General features: G+C 42.6%; 1 protein-coding gene across 1 annotated transcript in view; it reads left to right on the top strand.

Annotated features, from left to right (window-relative positions):
* Positions 1-17,143: 17,143 nt before the first annotated feature.
* The window catches only part of LOC148039756 (transcription factor bHLH155-like), a 62,889-nt gene continuing 55,139 nt past the window's right edge, over positions 17,144-24,893 (top strand). The window contains exons 1-5 of the mRNA XM_087693644.1: positions 17,144-18,683; positions 18,814-19,002; positions 19,287-19,404; positions 21,058-21,099; positions 21,234-21,290. Coding sequence (XP_087549770.1) covers positions 18,586-18,683; positions 18,814-19,002; positions 19,287-19,404; positions 21,058-21,099; positions 21,234-21,290 — 504 coding nt within the window. The 5' untranslated portion in view covers positions 17,144-18,585. The remainder of the gene's footprint in view (positions 18,684-18,813; positions 19,003-19,286; positions 19,405-21,057; positions 21,100-21,233; positions 21,291-24,893) is intronic.

Genomic DNA, 24,893 nt, shown 5'->3' with positions numbered 1-24,893 from the left:
CTTTGTTATGACAGCCAGGATATAGGAGTCGTGGGGTACATTGACTCTGATTATGCAAGACATGCAGATAGTAGGAAGTCCACTTCTGGCTATGTGTTCACCTATGCTAGAGGGGCTATCTCTTGGATGTCCAGGGCGCAGAAGTGTATGGCTCTTTCTACTACAGAGGCCGAGTATATTGCAGCCACAAAGGCTTGCAAGGAGGCTATTTGGTTAGGCCGTTTGATCGCAAACCTTGGTATGACAGATGTTATGTCCACACTGCATTCGGATTCTATGAGTGCCATTTAGTTGGCCAAGAATCCGGTCTTCCATGCGAAGACGAAACATATTGAAGTGAGGTATCACTTCATTCATGAGGTCATTGAGGACAGGTCTGTTGACCTTGTCAAGATTCCAACTGAGTAGAATCCTATAGACTTGCTCACGAAGAGCCTCATTACTGAGCGCTTTGCCTTCCTCAAGAGATTAATGGGCAGTGGATGAGATGACGTTTTTTTCCTCATCCTATTGTACATGTGTACATGTTGTACTATCTTTTCTTTTTTCTCTCTTTCACTGGGGCAAATTCGCCTTTAAGTGGGAGGTTGTTAGGGGTAAAGGCGCCTCTGCCTAGTCACTCGTGTATTACTACACTAATAGTGCCCGCCATAGCATACAACATGCGGCGAGCGCCCGTCACAGTCACTTATTCTTTATTCTTTTAGTGACAGTTTGAATAAAGGAAGGCTCAACCACACATTGTGGTTATTGGAGTTCCCACTTTCGAGTCTCTCTCACTCTTGACTCTTGCTCTCCATCCACCATAGCTCTCACTGCCAAGCTTCTTCCTCATGGGTTCCACTTTCCTTTCACGATGCAAGGGGCTTAGGGTGACAAGTCTAACCCTAGGCAAGAATTATCTGCCTAGGTATGTCCTTCCCTTGATGTGCCCTAAGCAAGTGTTGTGGGGAATCCAAAGGGCTAGGGAATTATAAGCATGGAGCTAGCCGATCGAGGCCATTGGACGCACCTAACTTGAGAACCCCTAAGTGTAGTGACTATGTTTGATGTGCAGCTTGCGGTATCTACGTGTGATTTTTTTTTATTTCATAAATATTTGGCCAAATTACATAGTCATGACAAAAGTTAATCTTCGTCATCGAAGTGAGGTGGAGAAGGGGGCTTAATAGATTTGTTAAGAAACTGGTGGCTTTGGAGATACCCCTTGAGGTTTAGGTGGACCTGAAGGGTGGTGGTGGAGAGGAATGGATGATTGTAGCGGGTGAAGTGGCTATCGTTCATGTCCTCTAGAAGGGCTAAGCAAAATGAAGGTAATAAAGCAACCCGCATCATTAGTCGAGCCATCCCGCAACTATCTATAGCGTTAGGATCACAATGGAGTACTGGACGGCCATGCTCCTATGGGGTGGGGTCTTGCCTAAGCAGTCTAAGGTAATTACAAGTTGTAATAAAGGTGGGTTCATGGCATGAAGAGAATTCATTAGTGAATTGGATTAGGGTATCATAGAAGTTCTATGGCGTGAAGACAAGGGCCTCTTCATATGTAGTACAATGAGGATTGTAGATTATAGGGAAGTCGTAGCGATCGTGGACACTGGAGTCAAAATCCACTCTCACCCCTTGAGGGTAAGGCATAAAGGTTGGGTTGTTCTACTCGAAGGGTTGAGTGTTGCTAAAGGTCATCTAAGTGTCCAGGTTGGAGTCACAGACCCTTCTTCTCCATTTAGGCTGACATTCGTAGACCATAGACCTTGGCACTTCAAAAATCTTATTCTACCAAAATTTGGCATCTTCAGTGGCCCATAAGGTGGGATTTTGCTCTCTCTCCTGCAGCCATTTCTGTTTGAGCCTGCTTTCGATGTTAATCACCTCCCCCACTACCTTGATGGGCAAGACCCTACGCAAGGTGGTGGGAAACTAGAAGTTAAAATCAAAGAGGCTCCTAGACATTTCTTGCCTCTCCCAATTTACAATGTTGGCTTGGAAGCTCACTGGGGCATCATCCTCGCATGGTGGGATAAGTGCATGGGGTGCCCTCACTCCCTTGGCATTCCATTTTCTCCTTTGTGTCCTCCATCATTTGTTTTCTTCTTTCCCTCAGTGCCGCCTTTCTTTCTGCAACAGAGGTGTCTACGTGCTGCTGCTCTTTAATCTGCAGGGAAGGAGGCGGTGGGACAAGCTCTTCTTCATATGATCTCATTTCAAAGTTCACATCCACCTCCCTCTCCTGGATTGGCTCCTACTCCTCTTCTTTGAGGAACCCAAGTGCGTCCACTTCTTGCGAGGTTTAGGCCTACCAATAGGAGATAATGGCGTTGCTCTTCCAGGCTTGGGCCAACTCCACTAGGTTGTGGTGGCATCTACAGTCCTCCTTTCAGTGCCCTACGAGCCATTCCCAGTTTCTTTTTCATTGCCTCTATGGACTCTCCCTCCTTTACCTGGGTGACGTCCAATAGGGTATCCAGGAAGGTGTGTTGTTGGGTTTGGAAGCTCACTTGGGTGGCTTCTGCTGTGCTTTCAATAAGTATATTTTCTTTTTCGACTTGAGTGAGACAGCGTGCCAAGGCTGTGACTCTTTTTTGTTCTGATTAGCCCACTCTTGCCCTCCTGTTCATATCTTTGAGGCTTTCCCCCTACCTTTGAGCTAGCACTGTCAGCCTTCATTCTTGAACTTCCATTTTTTTCCTTAGCTTTGCTGAGGCAGCCTCTTGGATTAGTTTCTCCACCTCTCTTTTGTACTTGCGAGCTCTTTCCTCCCTTAGCTCCTCCAACTCTTCTGTTGCTTTAGTGATTTTCTCCATTTTAGCTTGTAGATATTTGTAGCATGCCACAATCTCTTCATTGTGCCATTGTAGGTGTCGTATAGCCTCATTTTCTTCAATCGTTCGTGCCTGCCATTCCGCTTCTATCTCTTCCTTAGCTTGTAGCTGCTCCTTCAGCTCGTGAACTTCCCTTTGGGCCATGGCTATTTGGCATGTTTTCTCAAATTGGGATGCAACCAATGCCTCTTTTTCGGTTGCTACCGCCAAATTTTTCTCCTCCTTGGCTTTCTCTAACTAAGAGAGGAGCTCCTTGACATACTTGTCATATTCTTCGGATGGCCTCTCTATTGCGGGGAGGACAGAGGTTATGGAGCCTGCCACCTTTCATCTCTTAGGGTCTTGTCTCGACTCGACGTCTGCCCGCCGCAGCCAGCCTTTTGGTTCCTACTAAGGGGGTTCCTTCTCTTACTTCTTGGCCCATTTCTTTATTCATGAAGTACTGGACCCAAGCCATTACATTGATGGCATCCACCTAGGTCATAGAACTGGGAGTGGAGATGGTGGTGGTGGTGGTGGCGGGTGTTAGGAGACCCTTTGTTTTTGATTGGGCTTATAGATTTCGGCTTGTCCAGCCTGGACTACTGCTCAATGGACCTGTGCATGGCAAGGGCCATGTCTTCCTCCTCCTTTTTTCTCAATTCCTCTTCCTCCTCTTCTTGCTTTCTCCTTCTTTCCTCCTCGGCCTTTTTGGACTCCTATGGGCTTTCTTCAAGTCCACCTTCTCTTGTTTTCTCCTCTCCTCTTCCTGCTTTCTTAGCACAATTTTCTTCTTTATCTTCTTAGCGTGCCCTAGGCTAGTCTACTCTTCTCGTTTTGTGTCTTCTTCTTTCTCACTCAGTGTCCTTTCACTGGACTACGCCCCCTGTTCCTGGTGAGGTGGCGACCTGCTTGGTGTTTCATCTACTCCTTCTCCTACTTCTTTTTGCCCTTGTCCCAAGGCTTCCCTAATGATCGCAGTAGGGCCCCACCGAATTAGATGGTTACAACCTTTGAGGACGAAGCTTTTCTTTTAGCCTTGATGGTAGGGGATTCTCCTCCGGTAGGGTATCCTCCCGTTGCCAAAGCTTTTGCTGAGGTCTCAATGGTCTTACTCACAAAACCATTGAGTTTCACCTCATCCAACGACCTTGCTGTGATGCTCTCTAGTAGGGGGACATTGATGCGGCTCATGATGGTGTTGTATCTCTGACTAGATAACAACATGTGCACCATCTTGGCTTGGAGTTGGACTTCGGGATCCGGGATATACGCTAAGTTAATGACGTCGTTGGTGTGGACCTTTACCTTGTCCATTCCTAGCAATGCATATACATCTCTCTTCGGCTTCCTCTCTACTTTATTCACCAATCCCAATGCCTTTTCCACCAGCTTTGGGGTCAATTCAATATGCACGTGACAAGTTCCCTCTCCCTCATGCACAGTTACGTTGTCGTGGTTCTTGTGGAAAGTCCTTAGGAACTCTACACAGTGGAAGTAGTCCACCCCCTGGCTTACTGCTTCCACGTATTTTTGTAGATTGCATTGCTCGATGATCTATCTCACAACTTGCTCTTCAATGGCCACATCTTCTAGGTTAAAGATATGCCAGAACTTGAACAGGTTGAAGGCTCGTGTTTCCGCTGAAAGTCTGTATTTTGCTTGTTCTTCTTTTGAAAAATGCAATTTGCTAGCCTTTTCTTGGCCTACCATGATGGGTGTCTGTGATGAAGCCATATTCACCATTAGTGTTTTTCAGAATAATTACAAGTAACAAGAAACGACTACATACTTATTGAACTGAAATGCTTGAGTACAAAAGTAGACTTTTTCCTCCCATTAGTCTATTGATTTCCAATTTTATTGACATTTTCCTCAATCACAATTTGTTGCATCCTACCCTTGCAATGTATGCTTTTCCTTTATTGTTTTCCTTATATGTTTGATTTGATTAACCTTACCCCCCTTTTGAAATGAGAAGAATCCTTCCTAGGATTAAAGGGTTAGAGGATGAAGGGTCTTTAGCACATAATCTTAGTGTTTTACTTGCGCATAAGCCAGGCATAGAAATTTGGATTATATTCTAAATTAGCATAGCTATCCATATCGAAAGGGCAAATGCCTACATGCATAATGTAAGTGAGAACATCAAGCAAGAAGTCATCAGAGGTCACTCGACTAGCAACATGCAACTCCTCCTCATTGAGAATACAATCTAAATAAGGATGTACCTTAATATGTTCTTTGAGGGGTCGATTACGAAGGGTAGTCAACACCCTATATGAAGTTGGAGCTACATAGGTTGGGTCGTATTCCGATGCTTTGATTGCGTGTCGCTACTCAGCGTTGGTCATTAATTGGTAGCCCTCTAGCTCCCATTGCAATCGTAGAGTATACCATGTTTCAAGAAAGGGAAGTTGTTGGCTACAAACTATTTCAAGTCGTCTATTTCTTGATCATTGACACAAGCTGTGCGCTTGTCATATGTAGTGATTAGGCATTGTCATTGCGCTTGTTCGCGGGAGACCTCAGTGGCAATCAGCTCCGCAGCTGCTTCAAAATCTTTGACAAATACGAATTCCAATTCTTCCCAAGAACAAGGGAGTGTCCGTATTTCCATCGCCAAAGGTTCGTCTAAGAGCCCCAAGTCTAAGCAGTCATAGCTTTTAGCGAGCAACATGAACGTTGCGTCCAAGCGTCTAAGGCAAGCAACCAAGTCATCCCCCATATTTTCAGCTAAGGTATACAGCCAAGGTTAGAATTGATCGCCACTCATAAGAGGGTCTAAGCCTGGTAGTAGGTGGTTGAGGTTTGGCAGCACTAGAGAGTTCAACAAGCTAATGGTCATAGCTTGGTTTGCTCCTTAGGTTGTAGCTTGGCCTCATGTTCGTGGGGATACGAGACAGATGGTCAACCATATAATGCTGCTTCCCTTTGTGCACCACCACAGAGAAGTCAAACTCCAAAAGTAGAAGAAGCCATCTAGCGATGCGTCTTGTAGCATGTGGTTTGTTAACAAGATACAACAAGGCTTGATGGTCAACAAAGAAAGTAAAAGGTGTAGCAAAAGATAGTGTCAAATTTTTTTTATGGCAAACACCATGGCCAAGCCCTCTCTCTCCATTGTCGAGTAATTTATTTTGGTCTCAATGAGTTGTCTACTAGCAAAGCTCACTTGGTAATCCAGGTTGTGTTCACCAAGTTGGCACAACACAGCTCCTACGATGAATTTCAAAGCATCGATGTGCACATGAAACATGAGTGTCCAATCTGGGGCTCATAGAATTGGTATTGTGGTCAGAGCCTTTTTCAATTCCTCATACGCGCTTTGGCATTCATCGATCCATTTGAATATGATCAATAGTTTGTATAGAGGTCTAGCAATCAATGCATAGCTCAACACGAACCGTCGATAATACCTTGTGTGTCCTAATAAACACTGAACACCCTTGAAATCAGTTGGGAGTGGAAGATTGACAATGACCTTGATCTTTAAGAAATCTGTAGCAATGCCATTCTTTGACACCGTGTGTCCTAGGATACATCCATGCTTCACCCAAAACTGGTACTTCGAGGGGTTCAAGGAGAGACGATATAGTCGACAACGTTCAAAAAGTCTGTCTAAGTGTTCCCACCAAGTAGAGTGAACACAGAAGTCCTCCACGAAGACCTCTAACTCTTCCTCAGCATGTCTTTGAAAATTGTGCACATCAATCATTAAAAGGTGACTAGTGCATTAGTCAATCCAAAAGTCATGACTATATAGGCAAAGATGCCCCATTCCGTGTGGTGAATGCAGTTTTATGCATATCGTTAGGATGCACTTGCACTTGATTGTATCCAGAGAAGCTGTCTAGGAAATTATAGGCCTCCTTGCCAGCCATTCTCTCAAGCATGTGCTTGGTGTACAACGGCAATGGATAATTATCTCTCTTTCTAGTTGTGTTTACCTTTTTGTAATTGGCACATACTCTAATCTTTCCATTCTTCTTTAATACGATGACTATGGAGGAAATCCAATCCGTATGTTCAATTTCATAGATGAATCTTGCTCTCATTAGCTTGTCCATTTCTTCTTTGACAGCATGACCGTGCTTTGAATTCATAGGATATAGTCGTCGGTGTTACGTCAAGTGTGATGGATATGTTGTGAGTCACCACACTCGGGTCTACCCCTTTGAGCTCTTGTAGGGATCAAGCAAGGACGTCTATATACTCCCGTAAGAGAGCAATGAGACCTGCTTCCTCTTTCTTAATCAAGTCATCAGCTATAAAGACCGGTCATGGGGTCTCCCCTTCCCTGGCTAAATTGACCTCCTTTACCTTGGTGGGTCCACGATTGGTTCGCTTGCTTGCCCCTGTCGTTTGCCTCCAACAATATCACCACCCTATCTCCCTTTTTAAACTTCATGAATCATTTTGGCAGGTCTTACGATTTTTGTTATTCTTCTGTCTATGTTTCTTTAGGTAACTTCCGTCGTTCCTCCCTTAACCGTCGGTGTCTTAGGTGGACGGGTAGGTCCCCCTTGGTACGTCTAGTCTTGGGGGTTGATATATTTCAAGATCACTATCTGAGCTAACTTTTGATTCAAAATCAAACTCTCCGTCTTTGTTAGAAGAGGGGCTTTCTCCTAGTGGTCGTAGCTTAGAAGGTGAGTACGTTCGCAGTAGTGGTGTGTCACTTGGCGGGGCTAGGCCTGCCTGCTCATAGTTGATTGCACCTATGTGCTCCAACCAAGTTCGAACACAGTTCTTGTGTCGGACTCATTTCGCTACTCTAAGGGCACTCTGCTTGTGTGGTCTGGGGTCTACTCGTATCTGTTCGATCATACATCCCCCAGTGCCGTATTCTAGGGTATCAGTTTTCCTTTCACTCTCATCACTAAAGGAACAAGAGTCCCCGTATTTGTCATCAAAGTTGTCTTTGTCTAGTTGCTCATCATTCTCCAGGTTTTGGCATATTTCTTCTTGCTGGTCAAGGATTAAGGCCCAATTGTATCTCAAGTTTAAATCATGCACTTTAGACCATCGCCATTCAGGCTCGTCTCAGAGATCTCAGAGTGGCTTAAGATTCATTTATGGATTTCCAACCAACTTGTTGATCAAGTACCCTAGGATCTTTAGGAGCTCTCGTCTATTGTTCGAGACTTAGAACACAACAGGGTTGTGTCTTCCATGTAGACTTCCAGTCATCATGCAGACTGGCATTGAGGGTGTGACCTCGAGTTTGCTGGTTGCCTTGATGGCTTGTTTGTACTCCTCAGTGTCTAAGAATGGTAAGTCAATGGTAGCAAGAACATACATCCAGTCTTGCTCGTCCTCAGGGCATAGGATCTACTTGGTAAGGGCCCCATAGGATCCGCTAGTCTATCCTTCACCCTTCAACATGGTGGAGATGGCATCCAGGTTGACAAGCGTAGTCTTCCATGTGTCCATCTCTACTCTTATGGACTCCATTCGATTGCCCAGGAAAATAAGACCCCAGTCCTATACAACTCTCACATTGCACATCCAGGGCCGACCTAGCAGGATGTCGTAGTCCACTCCCTTCATGACTATGAAGTCAACAGAGAATTGGATTCTCGTGATCTTCACTGGCCAATTTTTCAACACTCCAAACAGTTTCACCTTCATTCCGTTAGCTAGTGTGACGTTGAACCTAGCAATCTTGACCTGTGGGTTACCCCAAGCTTGGAATACCGCATGGCTTAGCACACTCACTTCTGCCCCCGTATCCACAATCCCCTTTCTGGTGATGTCTCCCAGTGCTAAGACTAGCAAAATTGCATGCATTTTTGTGCCTTCCCAAAATGCATTAACGTGCAAGGATTTAGATATGGAGTGCAATGTCAGACTCGGTATTTGAGTTTCTACATCATGCTCATGCAAGTCTATGGTAATTGGCTCATTTGGTTCTTCAACCCACTGTTTTAGGTCTAGCCATAGCGTTAGATGTTGCCTAAGCAAGTCACCTAAGCTTAGAGTTACAGGGGTGGTCACCAGTGTAATGAGGAGGTTGCTAGTCACTTGCCTCTCTCCTAATTCTATGGTCCTTGGCCAATGGCTCTGATTGGTTTGTTGGCTCGAAGAATTTAGACTTTGTCTAGGCGGCCTAACTTGTGGTGCCATCACCTCACTTGATCTTGGTCGTGGAAGAGAGATTGGCATGCTTATGCTTGAGATATCATCTCATCTTCTAGTATGGGCTCAGCGTCCTTTAGGTGCTCCTAGGCCTCCTTCACCAACTCTTTCACCTTCTTGACAGTTTCGAGTTGGCACTTCAGATTGGGGTACTCCCCAACCTTGTACTTCCCTTTTCAGCTATCTGTGGGGCCGACATTTCTTCCTCTGTGTCAATGACTTTCCTTCCAACTGGTAGTGTTGTGGTACTTTCTGTTTTAAGGGTGACCTTAGCGTTTGGTCTTTTCTTCCTTCTTCTTCGGCTCTTTTTTCCAACCAAGGTTGTGTCAAGGTTGCTAGACCCTGGCAATGATATGCCGGCCTAGTTTGTCTGCGCATGGGTCATGACATGCAACGGGATAGGCATGGCCTCCCCATCAAGTGTCTCAACACTAAACAGCCCCAATGGAATCGATGACTCGTTTGCAAAACCAGAAGATGACCTTTGCCTAGGGCAATCGACAAAGAGATGAGTAATTCCACACTCAGCACATCTCAAGTCAGTCTTATCTCTACTTTCTTGCTCCCTCTCGAGGCACCACAAAGAAATGTGCCTTGGGTGACTGCAAGTCCAACACACGATTAGCTCTTGGGTCTGTGCTCCTAGGCCTTTGCCTCTCCCTCTTCCTAATGCCATCACTAGTACTGTTTGGTAGTCCATAAGGATTGCATTCCCTTCCTCATCATATGACACGTATGGGTTTACATAAGGCTCATTGCTGCTAGGCTTCGCCCACATAGTGAACTGGAGCGTCACTCGATGGGTGGGTCACGTAGGGTCCTAGTGGTTTAGGGATACATGTAGGATTTATTTCCATCCTAGGGATGGATGGCTTGGCATTGTTAGGTGCCGGGAGAGCCAATGGGGCTCCCCTTCCAAAGAGGTTCAGTGGCATGTTCGCAAGGTAGGGTTAACTGTAAGGATGCAGGTATGGGAGTCTCCATGGTAATCGACAATGCATGGTGTCATGGCCAAACCTACCACAATTAGCACAAGGTCATGACCTAGGGTCTTGATGCTCAGCTGGCAAGTGGCTTCCGCCACAATGTGCACATTAAACATATGGAAGTGCATGCCGTCTCATCATCTCCTATAGTTTGGCTATGTCAATCCTAATCTTTGCTAGCTCTTGTCCTGAATTGATGCCCTTCCCTTTGTCCTGCGCGCTTGGGTCTACTCTCTCACTCGGCGTTGAGGCCCTCCCGGAACTCCTGGCACTGGACTCTTCTTGATCCAAGCCTCTGGAGCCTCTTTCCTTGAGATGGTCATCCACTCTAATAGCTTCTTCAAAGACCCTTGCCAGTGCATCTTGCTGGAAGCTCCAACTACCAGCCAAGGCTTTGTAGAGCTCTTCATTTCGTATTTCATCGATGAATACCATGGATACCACTCTCTCAGTTGGTCTCTCGCCCATGGGGATTCTCTTGAAGAGGCTCCTCGCATGGGTCATATAATCTTGAATATCCTCTTTCTCTCTCTACTTGATGTTCATGAGTCGCACTAGTAGGTTATCAAAGTAACCAGGTTCGAAAAATCTCTTAATGAAGAGATTTTTTAAGCCATTGAAATTGACACACTCTGCAACATCCAAACTCGTGTACTAAGTTGGCCCTTGTTGCCTAAGCACTGTCTGAAAGCTTAGGAGCATTGAGTAAGATCGGTAAGGTCATTGGCCTAGCAAACTTGCTCGAACTGTTCCACAAAGCTGTATGGGTCGTCATTTGCTTGGTATTTGTTTAGCTGCTTTGCCACCACAGGAATTTTCGATTAGCTCTTAGATCCTTGGTTAACCCCTAACCCCGCTAGTAGCGATGTTGCTAACGCTGCAGTGCTTTGCTCTACTGTCGTGCTATCTAGCAGCCGCTTCGTCAAAAGCTTGCTCGGTGTGAGGTCCCCTTCTAGCGCTCTCTTACTCTTTAATCGATTCCTGCCTGCTAAGGCTAGCACTCTGTGAATCTCTCGCATTTCCAAGCTTTGGTGCAAGCTCCTAGTTTGCTAGTCCTGGTTGTATGCGGCTAGGCCTTGTAGAGCCCTGCGAGCCAACTTCCTCTCTTCCTCGAGTCTGTTATGATGTTCTTTGTAGGTCTACCGCGGTGTTCTAGCTGGGTTTGAGCATTGTATTTGTTCGCAAATTGCTGGACAGCTTTAGGAAGGTCTCCTAGGTCAAGCTCCTCGTAGCCTCTTCGACCTATTGAGCTACCCTCTTTCATGTCTAGGGCTTCCTGTTGCACCAAGTTGTCGATTAGGTGAATGAGGTCGCATAGTTCCACTTCCCAGATGGGGTCATGTCTGGCTCTTTGGTTGCATTATTCGCCTGGTCCTACTTTACTGATGGGTTCCTTCAAGTTTTTATGTCTAAGTTTTTAGAGCCTCTTGGTCCATTGGTTTATCTTGTTTATATAGAAATATGAAACAACTCTAGATAAACCCATAATGTTCCTTTGGTTAGTTATCCTACCACCAAACTCTCCTTCAACACTTTTGCCTCAAGCTTTTTGTGAAGTTAAAAAACAATTGCAAGTCCACTACCATTGTCTTCTTGTAAATGAACTCATTCTTTCTAGATCCTTGACAATAATAGCTTGGCTAATGACTTGAGCTTGAATTAGTAGTGTTACTTTGTACAAGTAAGGTCTTCTATCTTTTGCACTTTTTGGTAGATGTTGAAAATTTCTCTCGGTCACAAAAACTCATTTCTCTTGTTCTCACATATCCCATGCTCCTTGTAGATTGGCAGAATGCTAAGCTATGTGAAGAAAACCACTCAGGATCATGTACTTTACTTTGTATTTCCTATTCAAATTGGACCCTCCATTATACACTTGAATGTGGTCCACTTGAAACCAAAAAATTATTGAGAGACAAAATTACAAAAACATGATTAAAGATCAAACTTTTGAAGCCAACTGCTAATGTCACTAATAGCTATAACAAAACTCCCTCCTTTGTAGAGTACCATCTATCAAGCATAGCCCAATATTTGGGATGCTCAAGGAGTTGAAAGTTAGGGGGGTTATTATTCAATTGTAAATAATATTTCGTATCTACGAATCCCAATAGTTGACATGTATAGCTCCACTCTTCTTACTCTCTCTTTGTAGAGCCATATTGAAGTCTCCATTTAAAGAATTCAAATTATCAAGGATATGCCATAGCTTCTTCCTTAACCTTACTTCATTGTACCCATGTATATTGATTATATCAAGCATTTCATTGATCCATTTGATAGAAATAGCTAGTAGCCTATTATCTTGTAAGCTAAGTTTGAATTTTGGGTATTTGCATTCCACTATTGATGGCATACACCTAGACTCATGACCTTAATCTTCCTCCCACAAAACAAGCATATTCTTTATATGTAAACTTTGATCCACTTCCACTATGCATTTTTTGCTCTTGAACAAGTATTGCACCCAAGTCCATCCTAAACACCACTTTCAAAAAAGACTTCTTTTAATGTTGCCATTGTTAGAGCTAGGTTTGCAAGAATGCACACACATAGCTTGGAGAAGCTTGAAGTTACACAAAGAAAAGTGTATTGAGTGGTACCAAAGTAAAAGATTTACAAACAAAGTATGCCCTAGAGTGAATCGGCATACATACAAGGCCAGGGAGGAAAAAACCTCCTAGAGAGGTGAAAAAGTGCCCTAATGAGTGTGTTCATATGCATCACTACCAAAATAGAGTAGCAAATCCCCCCTAGAGTGATGTAGTGAACAAAATCTCACACTTGTTCATAGGGAAGTGCCAAGCCTAGTGGATTATAATCAATCCACAAAGGGGAGTAATGTCAAATATTTGTAATAAGCTTCAAACTTCTCACAAGGCAAAGTTTGTATGAAAAGATCTACAAGGTTGTCTTGTGTTGGCACTTAGGCTAAGCTAATATTTTGTGTATAAAGTCTCTCTTTGACATAATGATTATGCACCTCAATTTTCTTAGTATAAGCATAATGATAATGTGCCTCAAATTGCTTGGTATGAGCATAGAACATTGAGTTCTATACAACTAACAATACACTTTGATTGTCATAGAGCATAGAACGTAGGGTTCTATGCAACTACCAATACACTTTGATTGTCAATGAAGATGGTGGTGGTACATGACTATCCAACAACCAAATCAATCAAAAGGCATCTAAGCCAAACACACTCAACCATAGCCATGAAAGTTGCCTTGTACTTGACTTCACAACTAGAAGTGGCCATAGTGGGCTACTTCTTGCTTGACCATAATATACGTGAGTTGCCAAGCATTAAGCAAAAATGACTTGTGCATACACAAGTGCCATAACAATTAGCCCAATCAAAATCTCCCTGCCCCACCCCCCCCCCCCCCCCCCCCCCCCCGCCCCCCAAAAAAAAGATGGTGGTAATGATCCCTTCTTGGGATAAATCATACCAAGGTGTCGAGTACCATTCAATTAGCAAAGATACACTTCACTCCATGCTAGTGCTTGGTGCTTGGGATGTGCATTAAACCTATTCATCTATGAGAATGCAAACTGAATGTCAACCTCATTATGCATACAAAAATCAAGCATCCAACAACTTGCGATATAGAAAGACATTCAAAGAAATCTTTGAAATCATGAAGACTCAACTTTAAACCTATTTCCATAAGAATACCAATAGGCATGTAATTCTCAAGACCATATATTTGTAATAATGACTCAACATACTTTCTTTGGCACAAAGCAATACCTCCGTTACACTACTTCAACGGAACGCCAAACAACGATGCAATAGGCCCAAAATGGTAATGTCAAAAGTTGTATTCAACTCAACCTTAAAATTAGTAAAATGAATCTCATTACGACCAATAGCAATATGTTGTTGATATGAACCAATTATTAGAGGTACATCACCCTGACGCCTAGTGTATAAGCTGCATTTAGTTGGACTACTTTGCAAACCACATGCAATTAAGTATGCATGTATCTTCTTGTACCAAGCTTTTGGTGCTTAATTCAGACCCCATATATATATATATATAAGTTTTTGGTATTGTGATTTGTATAATTCCATATGTGCATGCAAGTTGCTATTAGAATACATCTTATATATACTATTTGATGCAATAATTTAGAAATACTTAATGAGAGAGACTTGGGAATATTATACTATGCAACATGGGACAAGGCATCAATAATAGTTCATAAATTATTAACCAAAGTTTCGAGTTTCTAAAGACTACATCAAGGAAACATGCTCATAATTTTCAAAATTCAAATACAATTTTGTTATATTTGGAATAATCCTCTACTTTAAATGTATGTGTGTTTGATTTGAGGCTAGCAAAGAATATGAGAGAGAGAGAGAGAGAGAGAGAGAGAGAGAGAGAGAGAGAGAGAGAGAGAGAGAGAGAGAGAGAGAGAGAGAGAGAGAGAGAGAGAGAGAGAGAGAGAGAGAGAGAGAGAGAGAGAGAGAGAGAGAGAGAGAGAGAGAGAGAGAGAGAGAGAGAGAGAGAGAGAGAGAGAGAGAGAGAGAGAGAGAGAGAGAGAGAGAGAGAGAGAGAGAGAGAGAGAGAGAGATCACACTCCTCTAGTCCATCTCCCACATGTATACCTCCCTCAATTGCTCTTTCCACCCCTTAAACCTCATCCACTTGTCCATCCTCCCATCCATTTGGAAGCCTCCAAGTCTCTTAAAGAGCCTGAATCAGTACTAACATGTTGCATGTCTCCATTCCTAAACATGCCATCTACCTCTCTCTACCTCTTCATTCTAATCCCCATTCGTCCCTCCCCTTTCAATGTAACCCTCAATACCCTTCCATGTCCCTCATTTAGTTACATCAATCCCTAGCTTCCTAAATCTCCCTAAGTCCCCAAACCTCTTGACAACCCTATGTACATCCCTCAACCCTAGGCCTCTCTCCATCTCATGCTATCTTCATGAAGCGTAGAGCTCCCCCCATATCCCTCTATCTCCTTTCTCTCTCAAAACCCTTCGTCTCTACTACATCCGCTCAACCATTCTCTGCTCACCCCCTTGTATGTCATAGGAGTTTTGTGGGTCCCTTCTAATGCCCATTAATACCAAACATCTTAATAATCAAATTAAAATTATAAAAGCTAATGACAATTAAATTTATGAAATGTATGCAATGGGCCTCCATGCAATCAAACTTTATAACCACCTACAAGTATTGACAAGAAATAATCATGGAATCTTGAATTTGAAGTCACCTTAAGAATGAAGAAGTTGTTGTATAAGGTTTTCGTGGGCACCGGCAAAATTTTGAGCTTGAATGGTTTATTTGTGTTTTGCAACTCATCTTCTTATCTCGATCTCTCATATAAACTTAAATAAATCTCTCTCCTTTATTTCTCTTTGTACTCCAAACAACGGAGACTACTATTACCTTCTTTAGCTTAGGCATTATGGTGCCATAACTAATGAGAAACTACATAGCCATTGTTAAGCAAGGCTTATTGGAGAAAAAGGTTAACCATGTGAAGCAATGTTTGTGTATGGTGTGGTGTTTGTTTAGGGTGGTAGAAGAGGAAAGTCCTTATCATGGTTGGCAGCACCACAGAGGCAAGCCTATCTTGTCAGGTGGTGAAATGATCAAAACCACATCCATCACCTCGTCATCCAAAGTGAGAGAGATATTGAACACTTTCAACATTCTCTCTATCATAAGTGCTCAATTTCCCTAAAGTAGTAGCATTATTCCTATACTCCTACCTTTAAGTAAACCAAGCATCATAAACAAAATCGTAGTGTCAATTGGCAAGATTGCACAAGAAAAAGAGCTTCTAAAGAGATATGGTGCAGATGTTATTTCTAACTTTTGTCAATTATAGGGCTTGTTTTTAGAATGGATGCTATTGTGACTAATATGTAATGAGTTAGTAATCTACAAAAAAAATTGTTTTTATTTGGTTTATTATGTGATACGAAATGGTACAATCTCATAATGTTAATGAATCCCCTTAGAAGACACAAGGATCCATGCATAGAATAATGAAAACACATAAAAGTTTTGAGGGCAAAGGAAGGTTACAATGAATCGGGTGATTGGTGGATAGGGATGCTAATCCTTGAATGATCCAAACGTGTGTTAACTGGCAATATCTGACAATGTCATTAGTTCAAGGTAGAAGATCCAATGAAGAACCTATAATGAGGAGTTTATCAACATGGATATCAAATCAAACAATGTTTCACCTTGTTTTAACAGGTTTCAACAAGCCATGTCGATCTCTAGGCAAGGCTTAGGTCTACAAAAAGATGGCCTTTGATGAAACTTATTTTGCAAAAATGATATTACTCTTGAACATTGGGACTCTGCCAGATTGGAGCTCTGGCTATAGCTTGGTGCTATTGGGATTTGAGCATTTTTTGTGTTAGCACAAATGGATCTGATTGCGAAAGTAGTTTGTTTGTTGAGCCATCATAAATGCCAACCGACACCATGAGAACAAGGGCTTTGTTTGTAACCACAATTGTGCAACACACTCAATTACTTGGGGCCTAGGGATGCCAAGTGGGAAGGGCTGTTGGGTGTTTTTATGTGGTGGGTCTAGGCATATAAGTTAGCTTTTGTTGTGTTGCATGTCATCAAAAGCCTAGGAGCATCATGCATGTATGTGGACATTTAGGATCTGTCGTTTTGCAAAAGCTGAGGTATTAGAATTTTGTAAAGTACATCTTCTCTCATTGCCCAGCTTTGTTTTGTCGCCAACAACTTCTTCAAAAGTGTTCTGAGCTCTCACTCTTACTGCTGCCTCGTATATACTCTCTCTCAATGCGGTTTCACATGCCACTCTCCCTCATCAAGTTGTCCTAAACCTCTTTTTCTATCAAATATTCTCTCTCTCAGATTCCTTTTCACAGACAAATTACAATCCTCCCTCCCTCCTCTCATCAAATTCTCTCGGATGTTCACTGAATTCTCTCTTGTGACTCAGATTTTCCGATCTCACATATTTCCTCTTTTTCTCTTTTCTTAATAGTATCCTCATTAATATTCTCCTGTCTCTCTCTCTCTCTCTCGGATTTTTACGGAGTTTTCTCTCATGACTCAGGTTTTTCTATCTCATACATTTCGTCTTTTTCTCCATTAAAATTGTACTCTGTCTCTCATAACCAATTTCTTGATTAATATCTCCCTCCCTCCCTCCCTCCCTTTCTCTCGGATTTTTATACAGTTTTCTGTCACGACTCCCAGATTTCGCTAATACCTATCTCATAACAGACGTCTCTCCCTCTGTCTCTTGCACGCAAATTTCGACATTAAAACTCTTTTAAGCTCTATCCTTCCCTCTCTCCTCTCTCACGTGAGTTTTCTCTCTCCTCTCTCTCACACACACACAATTCACCAGAATTCTTGCTATATTTTCACCTCATTCAATTCCTCTGCCATTGGCATCCCTTGATGCCTGACCTCCCACCCTTTACATCCACGTGTTTTCCTATCTTTTGCTGTGACTGCTGATGAGAGGAGCTCTTCTTTGAAACAGCACATGTAAACAAGTATCGTTGACCTCCCCCACTCTTCAGACGCTCTTCTACCCTAATCTGGAGAACGTGAGATTTGTATTTTAATTTTTAATTTTAAAAATTTTAATGTTTTGGTTCGGGGGCAGTTCCGCCCACCAACCAAAAGGATGGACTCAATGGAGCCCTTGTCTACTTTCTGCAGCGCACTGTCTGGGGCTATGTCAAGCTACAGGAAATCACTGCAATTGTGACCTCTTTGCTACTCTCTCTCTCTCTCTCTCTCTCTCTCTCTCTCACATCTGCCTTGTCCTGTTCATCCTCTGTTCCAGGTCTCAGAAAAAAATTTCCCCTTTTCCGAAAGGACACCTTTTTCCCCTCTCGGTGCGGCTCCATCATCACTGTCACTAGTCGGATTTGTGGTTTTTTCTTCTTCTACGGGATGTTTTTCCCCATCGAGTAAGCAGGGCTTTTCAAAGGCACAGCTTTACATTGTTCCTCACCCCCCAGAAAAGGAAAAATCGTTTGTTTAAATTTACGGGTCTCCCAATTGAACTCCACAAGGGTTTCTCCATGCAACAGCAGAGCAGGTGAGTAAGCTTGGACAGCTTTTGCAAAAGCAGGCGAAGAACCTCTGCGCTGTCTTGCCTCTTCATCAGTCCCCTTCCATTCTACTAAGCCAAGCAGGCAGACAAAGCAGAAATTCATTTTCTGACATGTCCTATGTCAGCATTGCTTTCTTCGGAAGAGCTGCGCAGAGACTATTGTCACAATACTTTTCAGTTCATGTGTGGGCACAAAGCAGATTCTTTAGAACCTTGATCAAATCTAATGGATTCAGGGGTCTTGGAAACTGAGTGAAACTGGGTATACTTGTAGATGTTTCCCTTTGATCAAAGGTTTTTCATTCGGTTGCCATTGCTCAAGGGTCTTTGGGTAGTGATCTTCATGCTCTTCTGTGGAGCTCACAGTCATTTCTGATGAAAGTTATCGAGATGGAAGATCTGCCTCCTTCTGCACCACCATGGAAGAGGAGATCTAATTTGGGCCGCAAGCTTGCTGGGAGGGGTTCATGCTGTGGCAGTTAGTTGAAAAGCGCCGAACAGGGTTTGCATTGCCAGATTGCAAGGCGCTTCTTAAAGAAGGTGTTGAACTATGGCAATGACAAATTTATATCAAACTTTGATGAACCTTTGTGTGAAGAGTAGCTGGTGCTATGCAGTCTTCTGGAAGTTGAAGCGCAGAAGCCGCATGTATGGATTTCTTTCTGTCTCGCCTTTGGCTGATGCACATGATAGTGTGGTCCTTTCGAGGCTTCACAAAGATGTGACTTAATTTTCTTTGAGTGGGTTGAGCTGACAAAGCTTAGTTGGTAAATTCTAGGATGCTGACATGGGAGGATGGATATTACAAATACTCAAGGTCCTCGCTAAGCCCTTGTGTGTTACCACATAATGACTGGATTGGAAAGGGGGGCAATCCTCTTCATCAAGGAGGCTCTGGAGACTTGGAAGGGCAAATAGGCCTGGCTATTGCAAAAATGTCATACTGTGTGTACTCGATGGGTGAAGGGTGAGCTCTCTATTTCAGAGGTTAGGGTGTTTCTGGTGCACTTCTAACATGACTTCAAAACGTCTTTTGATGCTATGGGGGTCATAAATTTGATTTGAGGCAGCATTATTACTAGTGGAAATGTGGACTACTGTTTGAAGTATCCCAAATGCCCTTGTTATCTTGCTTAAACGTGTTAGGTCAATAGGATCCAAGCCACAACTACTTTTGATTGTAATTAGTAGTTGCTTGATGTAATCAGTGCCAATTGTTTGCCTCTAAAATGTGTTTCTATCTGGATCTAGCATTATTGGAAGAGTTGCATTCAGTGGCAAGCAGCAGTGGGTTTATAATGATGGAGAGAACAAGTGTAAGGAAGCTGTTCGGAGAGGGCCTTTGAGTAATGATTCCATGCTTGAAAAGGTATTTGTGGTGCCTTTTTCGCAATGGTTTTTGTGCAGTGATTTTTTAAAATTGGATTATGTACCGGTATCAATGCTACATATTTTGTGCAGTGATATCTTAAATTTGGATTATGTATCGATATCAAGGCTACGTATTTTGTGCTATTCAAAACCTTAGCAAAAGAAAGAATGCCTCTAGTATAAGGTAGTATTGTACTCATATCTTTGATATACTTTATTCAGTAACTTGCTTATGAATAAGCAGCCTATGAATTGCCTATCCTTATGTTTCTATATAACAACTTTCTTTAGCAATGCCCGAAGTTGTGTAGTTTGTACCTGTCAGAAAACTTATTATAGGTGGCTGAGTGGTGATATGCAAAGTCCCAACATGAAGATGTACTTTTGAATGATTCTATGTAGGCTGCCTGTTTTACGCTGTAGAAGATTGGTCTGTTCTCAGCTGGATCACTGCCCTGTTGCGCCCACTTATACCTGCAGATGACACTGTCACTATAAGCCACTCTAAAGGCATTCCTAGAGTCTATGGATACTCACTACTCTTTGCAGAGACAAGACTTGCCCTATCTGTCCCTACTTTAATGGGGAGTTGTCCTTGTGATGACAAGGGCTCACATGCATATGGATGACCAGTGGTACTTGATGTAGTACTTGATATTGAACTGTTCAATGGTTAACAAGTTAAATAATGGAGGATTACCCATGCAAAGGTTGCCTGCACTATTGATTGACGAATTTGATTGTCCTTGTTAGAATTCGATGGATGGTTTTGCAGAACTTGTGGAAATTATAGTGCCTTTCTAAACATCTTGATGCTTTTTATCACTGTTTTGAGGCCAAACTTTAAATGGTACTGTTCACATCTGCTATGCCTTCACAGTTTGGGGCCCTATTGGTGGAGAGGATGCTAAAGTTAATGCAATAACACAGTTGGGAACCCAACATTTTAGGCATTAAAGTGACGGACAAAATGTTTGACCCTCAGCTTGATCACTGCCTTGTTGCTCACTTATACCAGTGGATCATACTGTCACTATAAGCAACTTTAATGATACTCCCAAAGTCTATGGATACTTGTGTGGCATGCACATCATGACTTTCCCTATCTGTTCTGACTGTAATACTGAATGGGGAGGTGTCCTTGTGTGTCACATGCATATGTACGATCATTTTTACCTGATGTAGTATTTAATATGTATATACTCCAGTGCTTAACAAGTCGAATTCTTTAGAGGATTACCCATGCAAAAGTTGCCTGCTGTATTTATTGAGAATATGATTGTCCTTGTTAGAATGGGATAGATGGTTTTGCAGTTTTGTAGAAATTATAGCACCTTTGTAAGGATCTTGATACTGTTTATTGACCCTAAGGTGAGCAGTTCCTTTTTCAAGCCAAACTGTAAGTGGGACTGTTCATATTGGCTATGTATTCACAAGTAGGGGACCTACTACTGAGGATGCTAAAGATATTGTTACAGCAGATTGGAAACCTACCTTTTAAGACATTAAAGTGAAGGACTTGAAATGATAATGAAATTTTGTTTCTTTACGTTGTCTAATTTGTCATCTTTTGGATGTCATATTGTGTTATTGCTGTATATCAGTTCTCTTTTAAAATGTGCTCAGCTAAAGTTCTCACATTTTACTGCAGTACCCAGATGAGTGGCAGCATCAGTTTGCAGTAGGGATCAAGGTGAATGAAAGCCGATATGTTTAGGTTCACAGTACAGTGGTATTGTAGGAAAGGGAGCCAGTTGTAATAAAGCTATGCTTCTTCTTTATTCTGATTCTACTTTGTTAAGTCTAATCTTAGACACTTGCTTTCAGACTATTGCAGTCATAGCTGTGCCTCAGGGTGTTTTGCAGCTCGGCTCTACTGAGCGGGTATGTATGGTTGCAGCAAAAGAAGAAATGTTATGGTATCCTTATCTGAACACTTTTTGATTTTGGGGCCAACTAAGAGGTCATATATTGATGCGTGAAAGTTTTTTAAGCCTTAAAGTTGGTCTACTTCTAAGGGTTTGTTAGCTTTTATTTGCATGGTCAATACAATGTGTTATAAGATCCGAGATATACACTTGACCTTCTTATATGCTTAAAAGATATATGGTGAATATTATGCTGGCGCAGAGAGAGAACAGATGAGAGAAAAGAAAGATGTAGAGAGAAAGAGATAGAGATAGAGAGATTGACAACACACTAGGGATTGGAAGATGGGCCAGTCCCCCCCCCTTGTGGAGTTAATATTATTGACAAGGAGCAAGCTCCTCCGTTACACATAAACCAATTCTTAACTTGTAGATCTTGGGAATAAGATCACAGTTCCTTGCACGGTATACAACCTCAGCCCCATTAAATGGGGTAGTGCCACCCCATGGTTGAGAGGGGGTCTTCCCCAAGGCAATAGAGTAGTTTATCCACCCCCTAGTTTCCAAGTTCATCAGTGGTTGGCCATTATTGAAATGCATTCTCAATTGACCCCTCAGCCAGTGCCTTGGGGCTTATTCGGTCATCATCCACCATTAGACTAAAAACCTAGGATTCTTAGGTTCCCCTAGGATCCTTAGGGTAAGTCACGCTACAATTGTATAGGTTAAGTTAGGCTCATTTTCCCTTAGGACAGTCTAGCTAGATCTTTAGGCTGTGGGTAGAATACATTGAGCTGTTGAAGGGTTGATTTTTGGTGTGGGTCTAAGAGTCTTGACCATGGAGCACCAAGTGTCGTCTATGTGGCTGGGTTTTTAGCAAAATGCTGCCCTGCTGCGCGGTGGTCTTCCCACTGCTGACAACACTTTCCTTAAGTTGTTGACAAGCTGCGCAGCAGCCCACAAGGCTTATACTGCTGTTGGTTGCTTCTGTACATTTGCATTTTGCAGTTTATAGTCTTCTTTGGGCAAGAACTCCTGTGTTTTGTTTTCAGCAGGCCCTTTCCAGAAGCTGCACAACCTTTGGCACCCTGAGAGTTGATGTTATCTTTGCCCTTGCTCAAACCTAGGTTTTTGCTGCTGGTCACTCTACACTGCTGCCATCTTCATTAGATCAGCTTCTCATCATCAATGAGAGCTCACGAGGACTGTGTTTCATGCCCTCTACTGCTATCCTTCGTTGTCCGGTGTCTTCTTAGATATCCCCTTGTTCGGATGGTTGCATTTCACCGCCTCCACAGGCATTCCTTCACTTGTGTTGTCGGCTGATCAATTGGGACAATGGAGTCATCTCTGAGCTTTGATGGGTGTCATTGACTGGACTTTACTCACCTCAGTACCGGTCCCAGAGACATGGAACCCTAAGGCTCTCACTCCATTGTATCAACATTCAATATGATTCATTGAGCATGCTTTGTCACTTCATTCCTCTTTTGCGTTTTTGAGTTCTTTGTCATAGTGCGTGCCATACGCAATTTGTGTTCTTCTGTGCAAACCCTACTGCTTCTTGACACAGTTTTGTTAGAGATGTGGTCACCTTGAAGACAGGCACATGTATGTATAGGGCAGATTAGGGCAGTTTGTGCAGCATTGCATTGTATAGGAGGACATCGGGCAGTAGTTTTGGATAGTTGCCAGGTTTTAGCAATTTGGGTAGGTGGATCAGGGTAGGTAGGGGGATAGCTTTGCCTCGTTGCAAGTGCATTTTTCACAGCATTTTTTTCATCATTTTATTGTTTTTCAGCAGTCGGTCTGTTTCTTGCAACAGTCAACCGATTTTGATTGGCCGACCTGATAGGATTATTTTACTTTTTTTGTTTATTTAGGCTGGCCTGCCCTCGGGTCATAGTTACTTCAGTTTTCATGCAAGTTGAGATAGATCTTTGGTTGGTTATACTCGCACAACCCTTGTATATATCTGCCTTTAGTATTCAACATTTATCCTTTGTAGTCTTTAGCTTTCAATTGCCCCCCTCTCTCTTTCTCTCCTTCTTTGTCTGTGTCTCTCTCCCTCTCTCCTCTGTCTGTGTCTCTCTCCCTCTCTCCTCTCTGTGTTCAGTTCTTTCTTTCAGTCTAGTCATACACTTTCACATTCAATGTTGTCTCACATGGTGTCAAAGTTGTGTTGAAGGGCTGATCAATTTGGGGTAATTTTGAAGAGGAGGTTTCAGCATGACACCAAGGCTGAAGCCAAGCTGAGATACGTTGGAAAAGAAGTGATTTTGTTGTTTTGGTGTAGGATTTCTTGTTTAAGAAAGAGGAAAGGCTGCGTTTTCAGCCATTCGCAACAGATTTCAGATTTTAATTGCCTTCGGTGGTTAAAGTGGGTTTAGGGCAAGTGGAGAAAGCCCTAGTAGGCTGCCTTTTGGAGTCAGAGGGGGCTGCCCATTTTCTTGTGCAGGTTATTTAGGTGACTTGGACATGGAGTTTCAGGCTATCATGGACCGTAAGGTCGTGGCGTTACTGGCTCTTCCGTAGGATCAAAAGCTAAATGGACAGAACTACTGTATTTGGCGAGTGATGGCGCTTGCCAGATTTAGTGCATTCTATTCCACCTTGATTGTTTCAGGGTGGAGGGATAGAGACCCCAAAGAGTTGGTTCCTATGGTCTTGGACCAAGAAGAGCAATTGAAGGGTACAAATTCTCATGAATTCGAGGTTGGATGGGCATTTTAGTGCCTATACATTGGAGGTTCTCTATGTTCCAAGCCTAGGATATCATCTCCTTTCGATGAGTAAGTTGCAGACTTAGCCTCACAGTTGAGTTTGATAAGGGTTCCTTGTGGGTTCTTGATGGAAAAATTAAACAAGTTCTTTGCTAGGCGCATGAGGAGAATGGCGTCTACATGATGTGGAGTTTTGTAGTTCTTTTGAAACCAGCCTTCCTTCCGTGGATGGGTGGTAATTCCCTAATTACAACATAGTTATAGTAGTAACATTTATTACAAAACTGAGAAATGCAAATTAACTTACAATCTTGGACAATGAATACCCTGTTGGTCCCAAAACTGGCGTCCCTTTCGGTATTTATTTAACTTAATTGAAGAAGAAGTTGATGTACAATGGGATTCTCCCAATCCCTTTTGTTATTCCAACTCCCCTTGTTGTCCAAAATGACATGAAGTCTTCAATCTGATTTGCCCCTTGATTTGGGCAGTCAATTGGTCTTCATCCGCTTTGATGGAGATGAAAAATGCCCCAAATTTATCGATTTGCTAGTCCTCCACTTGTATTTGACTACAAATAGTTTTAGCTGAGTTGAATCCAAGCCTTGGAGCTATCAATTTTTGGCATGCTTCTCGAGGCTGCTGCTAAATCCTAATTTTTGCTAGATTAGGGTTTACAGCAAAGAAATCTGAAATTGCTCAGCCTCTAGTGATCTCAATGCTGTAATCTTTGGAGCAAGGTTGTAGAAAGGCTGGGAGATGAGAGAGAATGCTGAGAAGAAAGAAAATTTAGACTTTCTTTGCGAAGAATTGAAGAAAATTTGTCATTTGCTGCTGTTACACTGTCTCACTGGCATTAATTGATTAATTAATGCCTAGTTCCTAATGTCATGACA

Source organism: Lygodium microphyllum, chromosome 2, assembly GCF_053477565.2.
Source record: "Lygodium microphyllum isolate KBCC chromosome 2, Lygodium_microphyllum_v1.1.10, whole genome shotgun sequence".
In the NCBI taxonomy this organism is placed as follows: Eukaryota; Viridiplantae; Streptophyta; class Polypodiopsida; order Schizaeales; family Lygodiaceae; genus Lygodium; species Lygodium microphyllum.
This window is presented reverse-complemented; position numbering and strand designations above follow the sequence as displayed.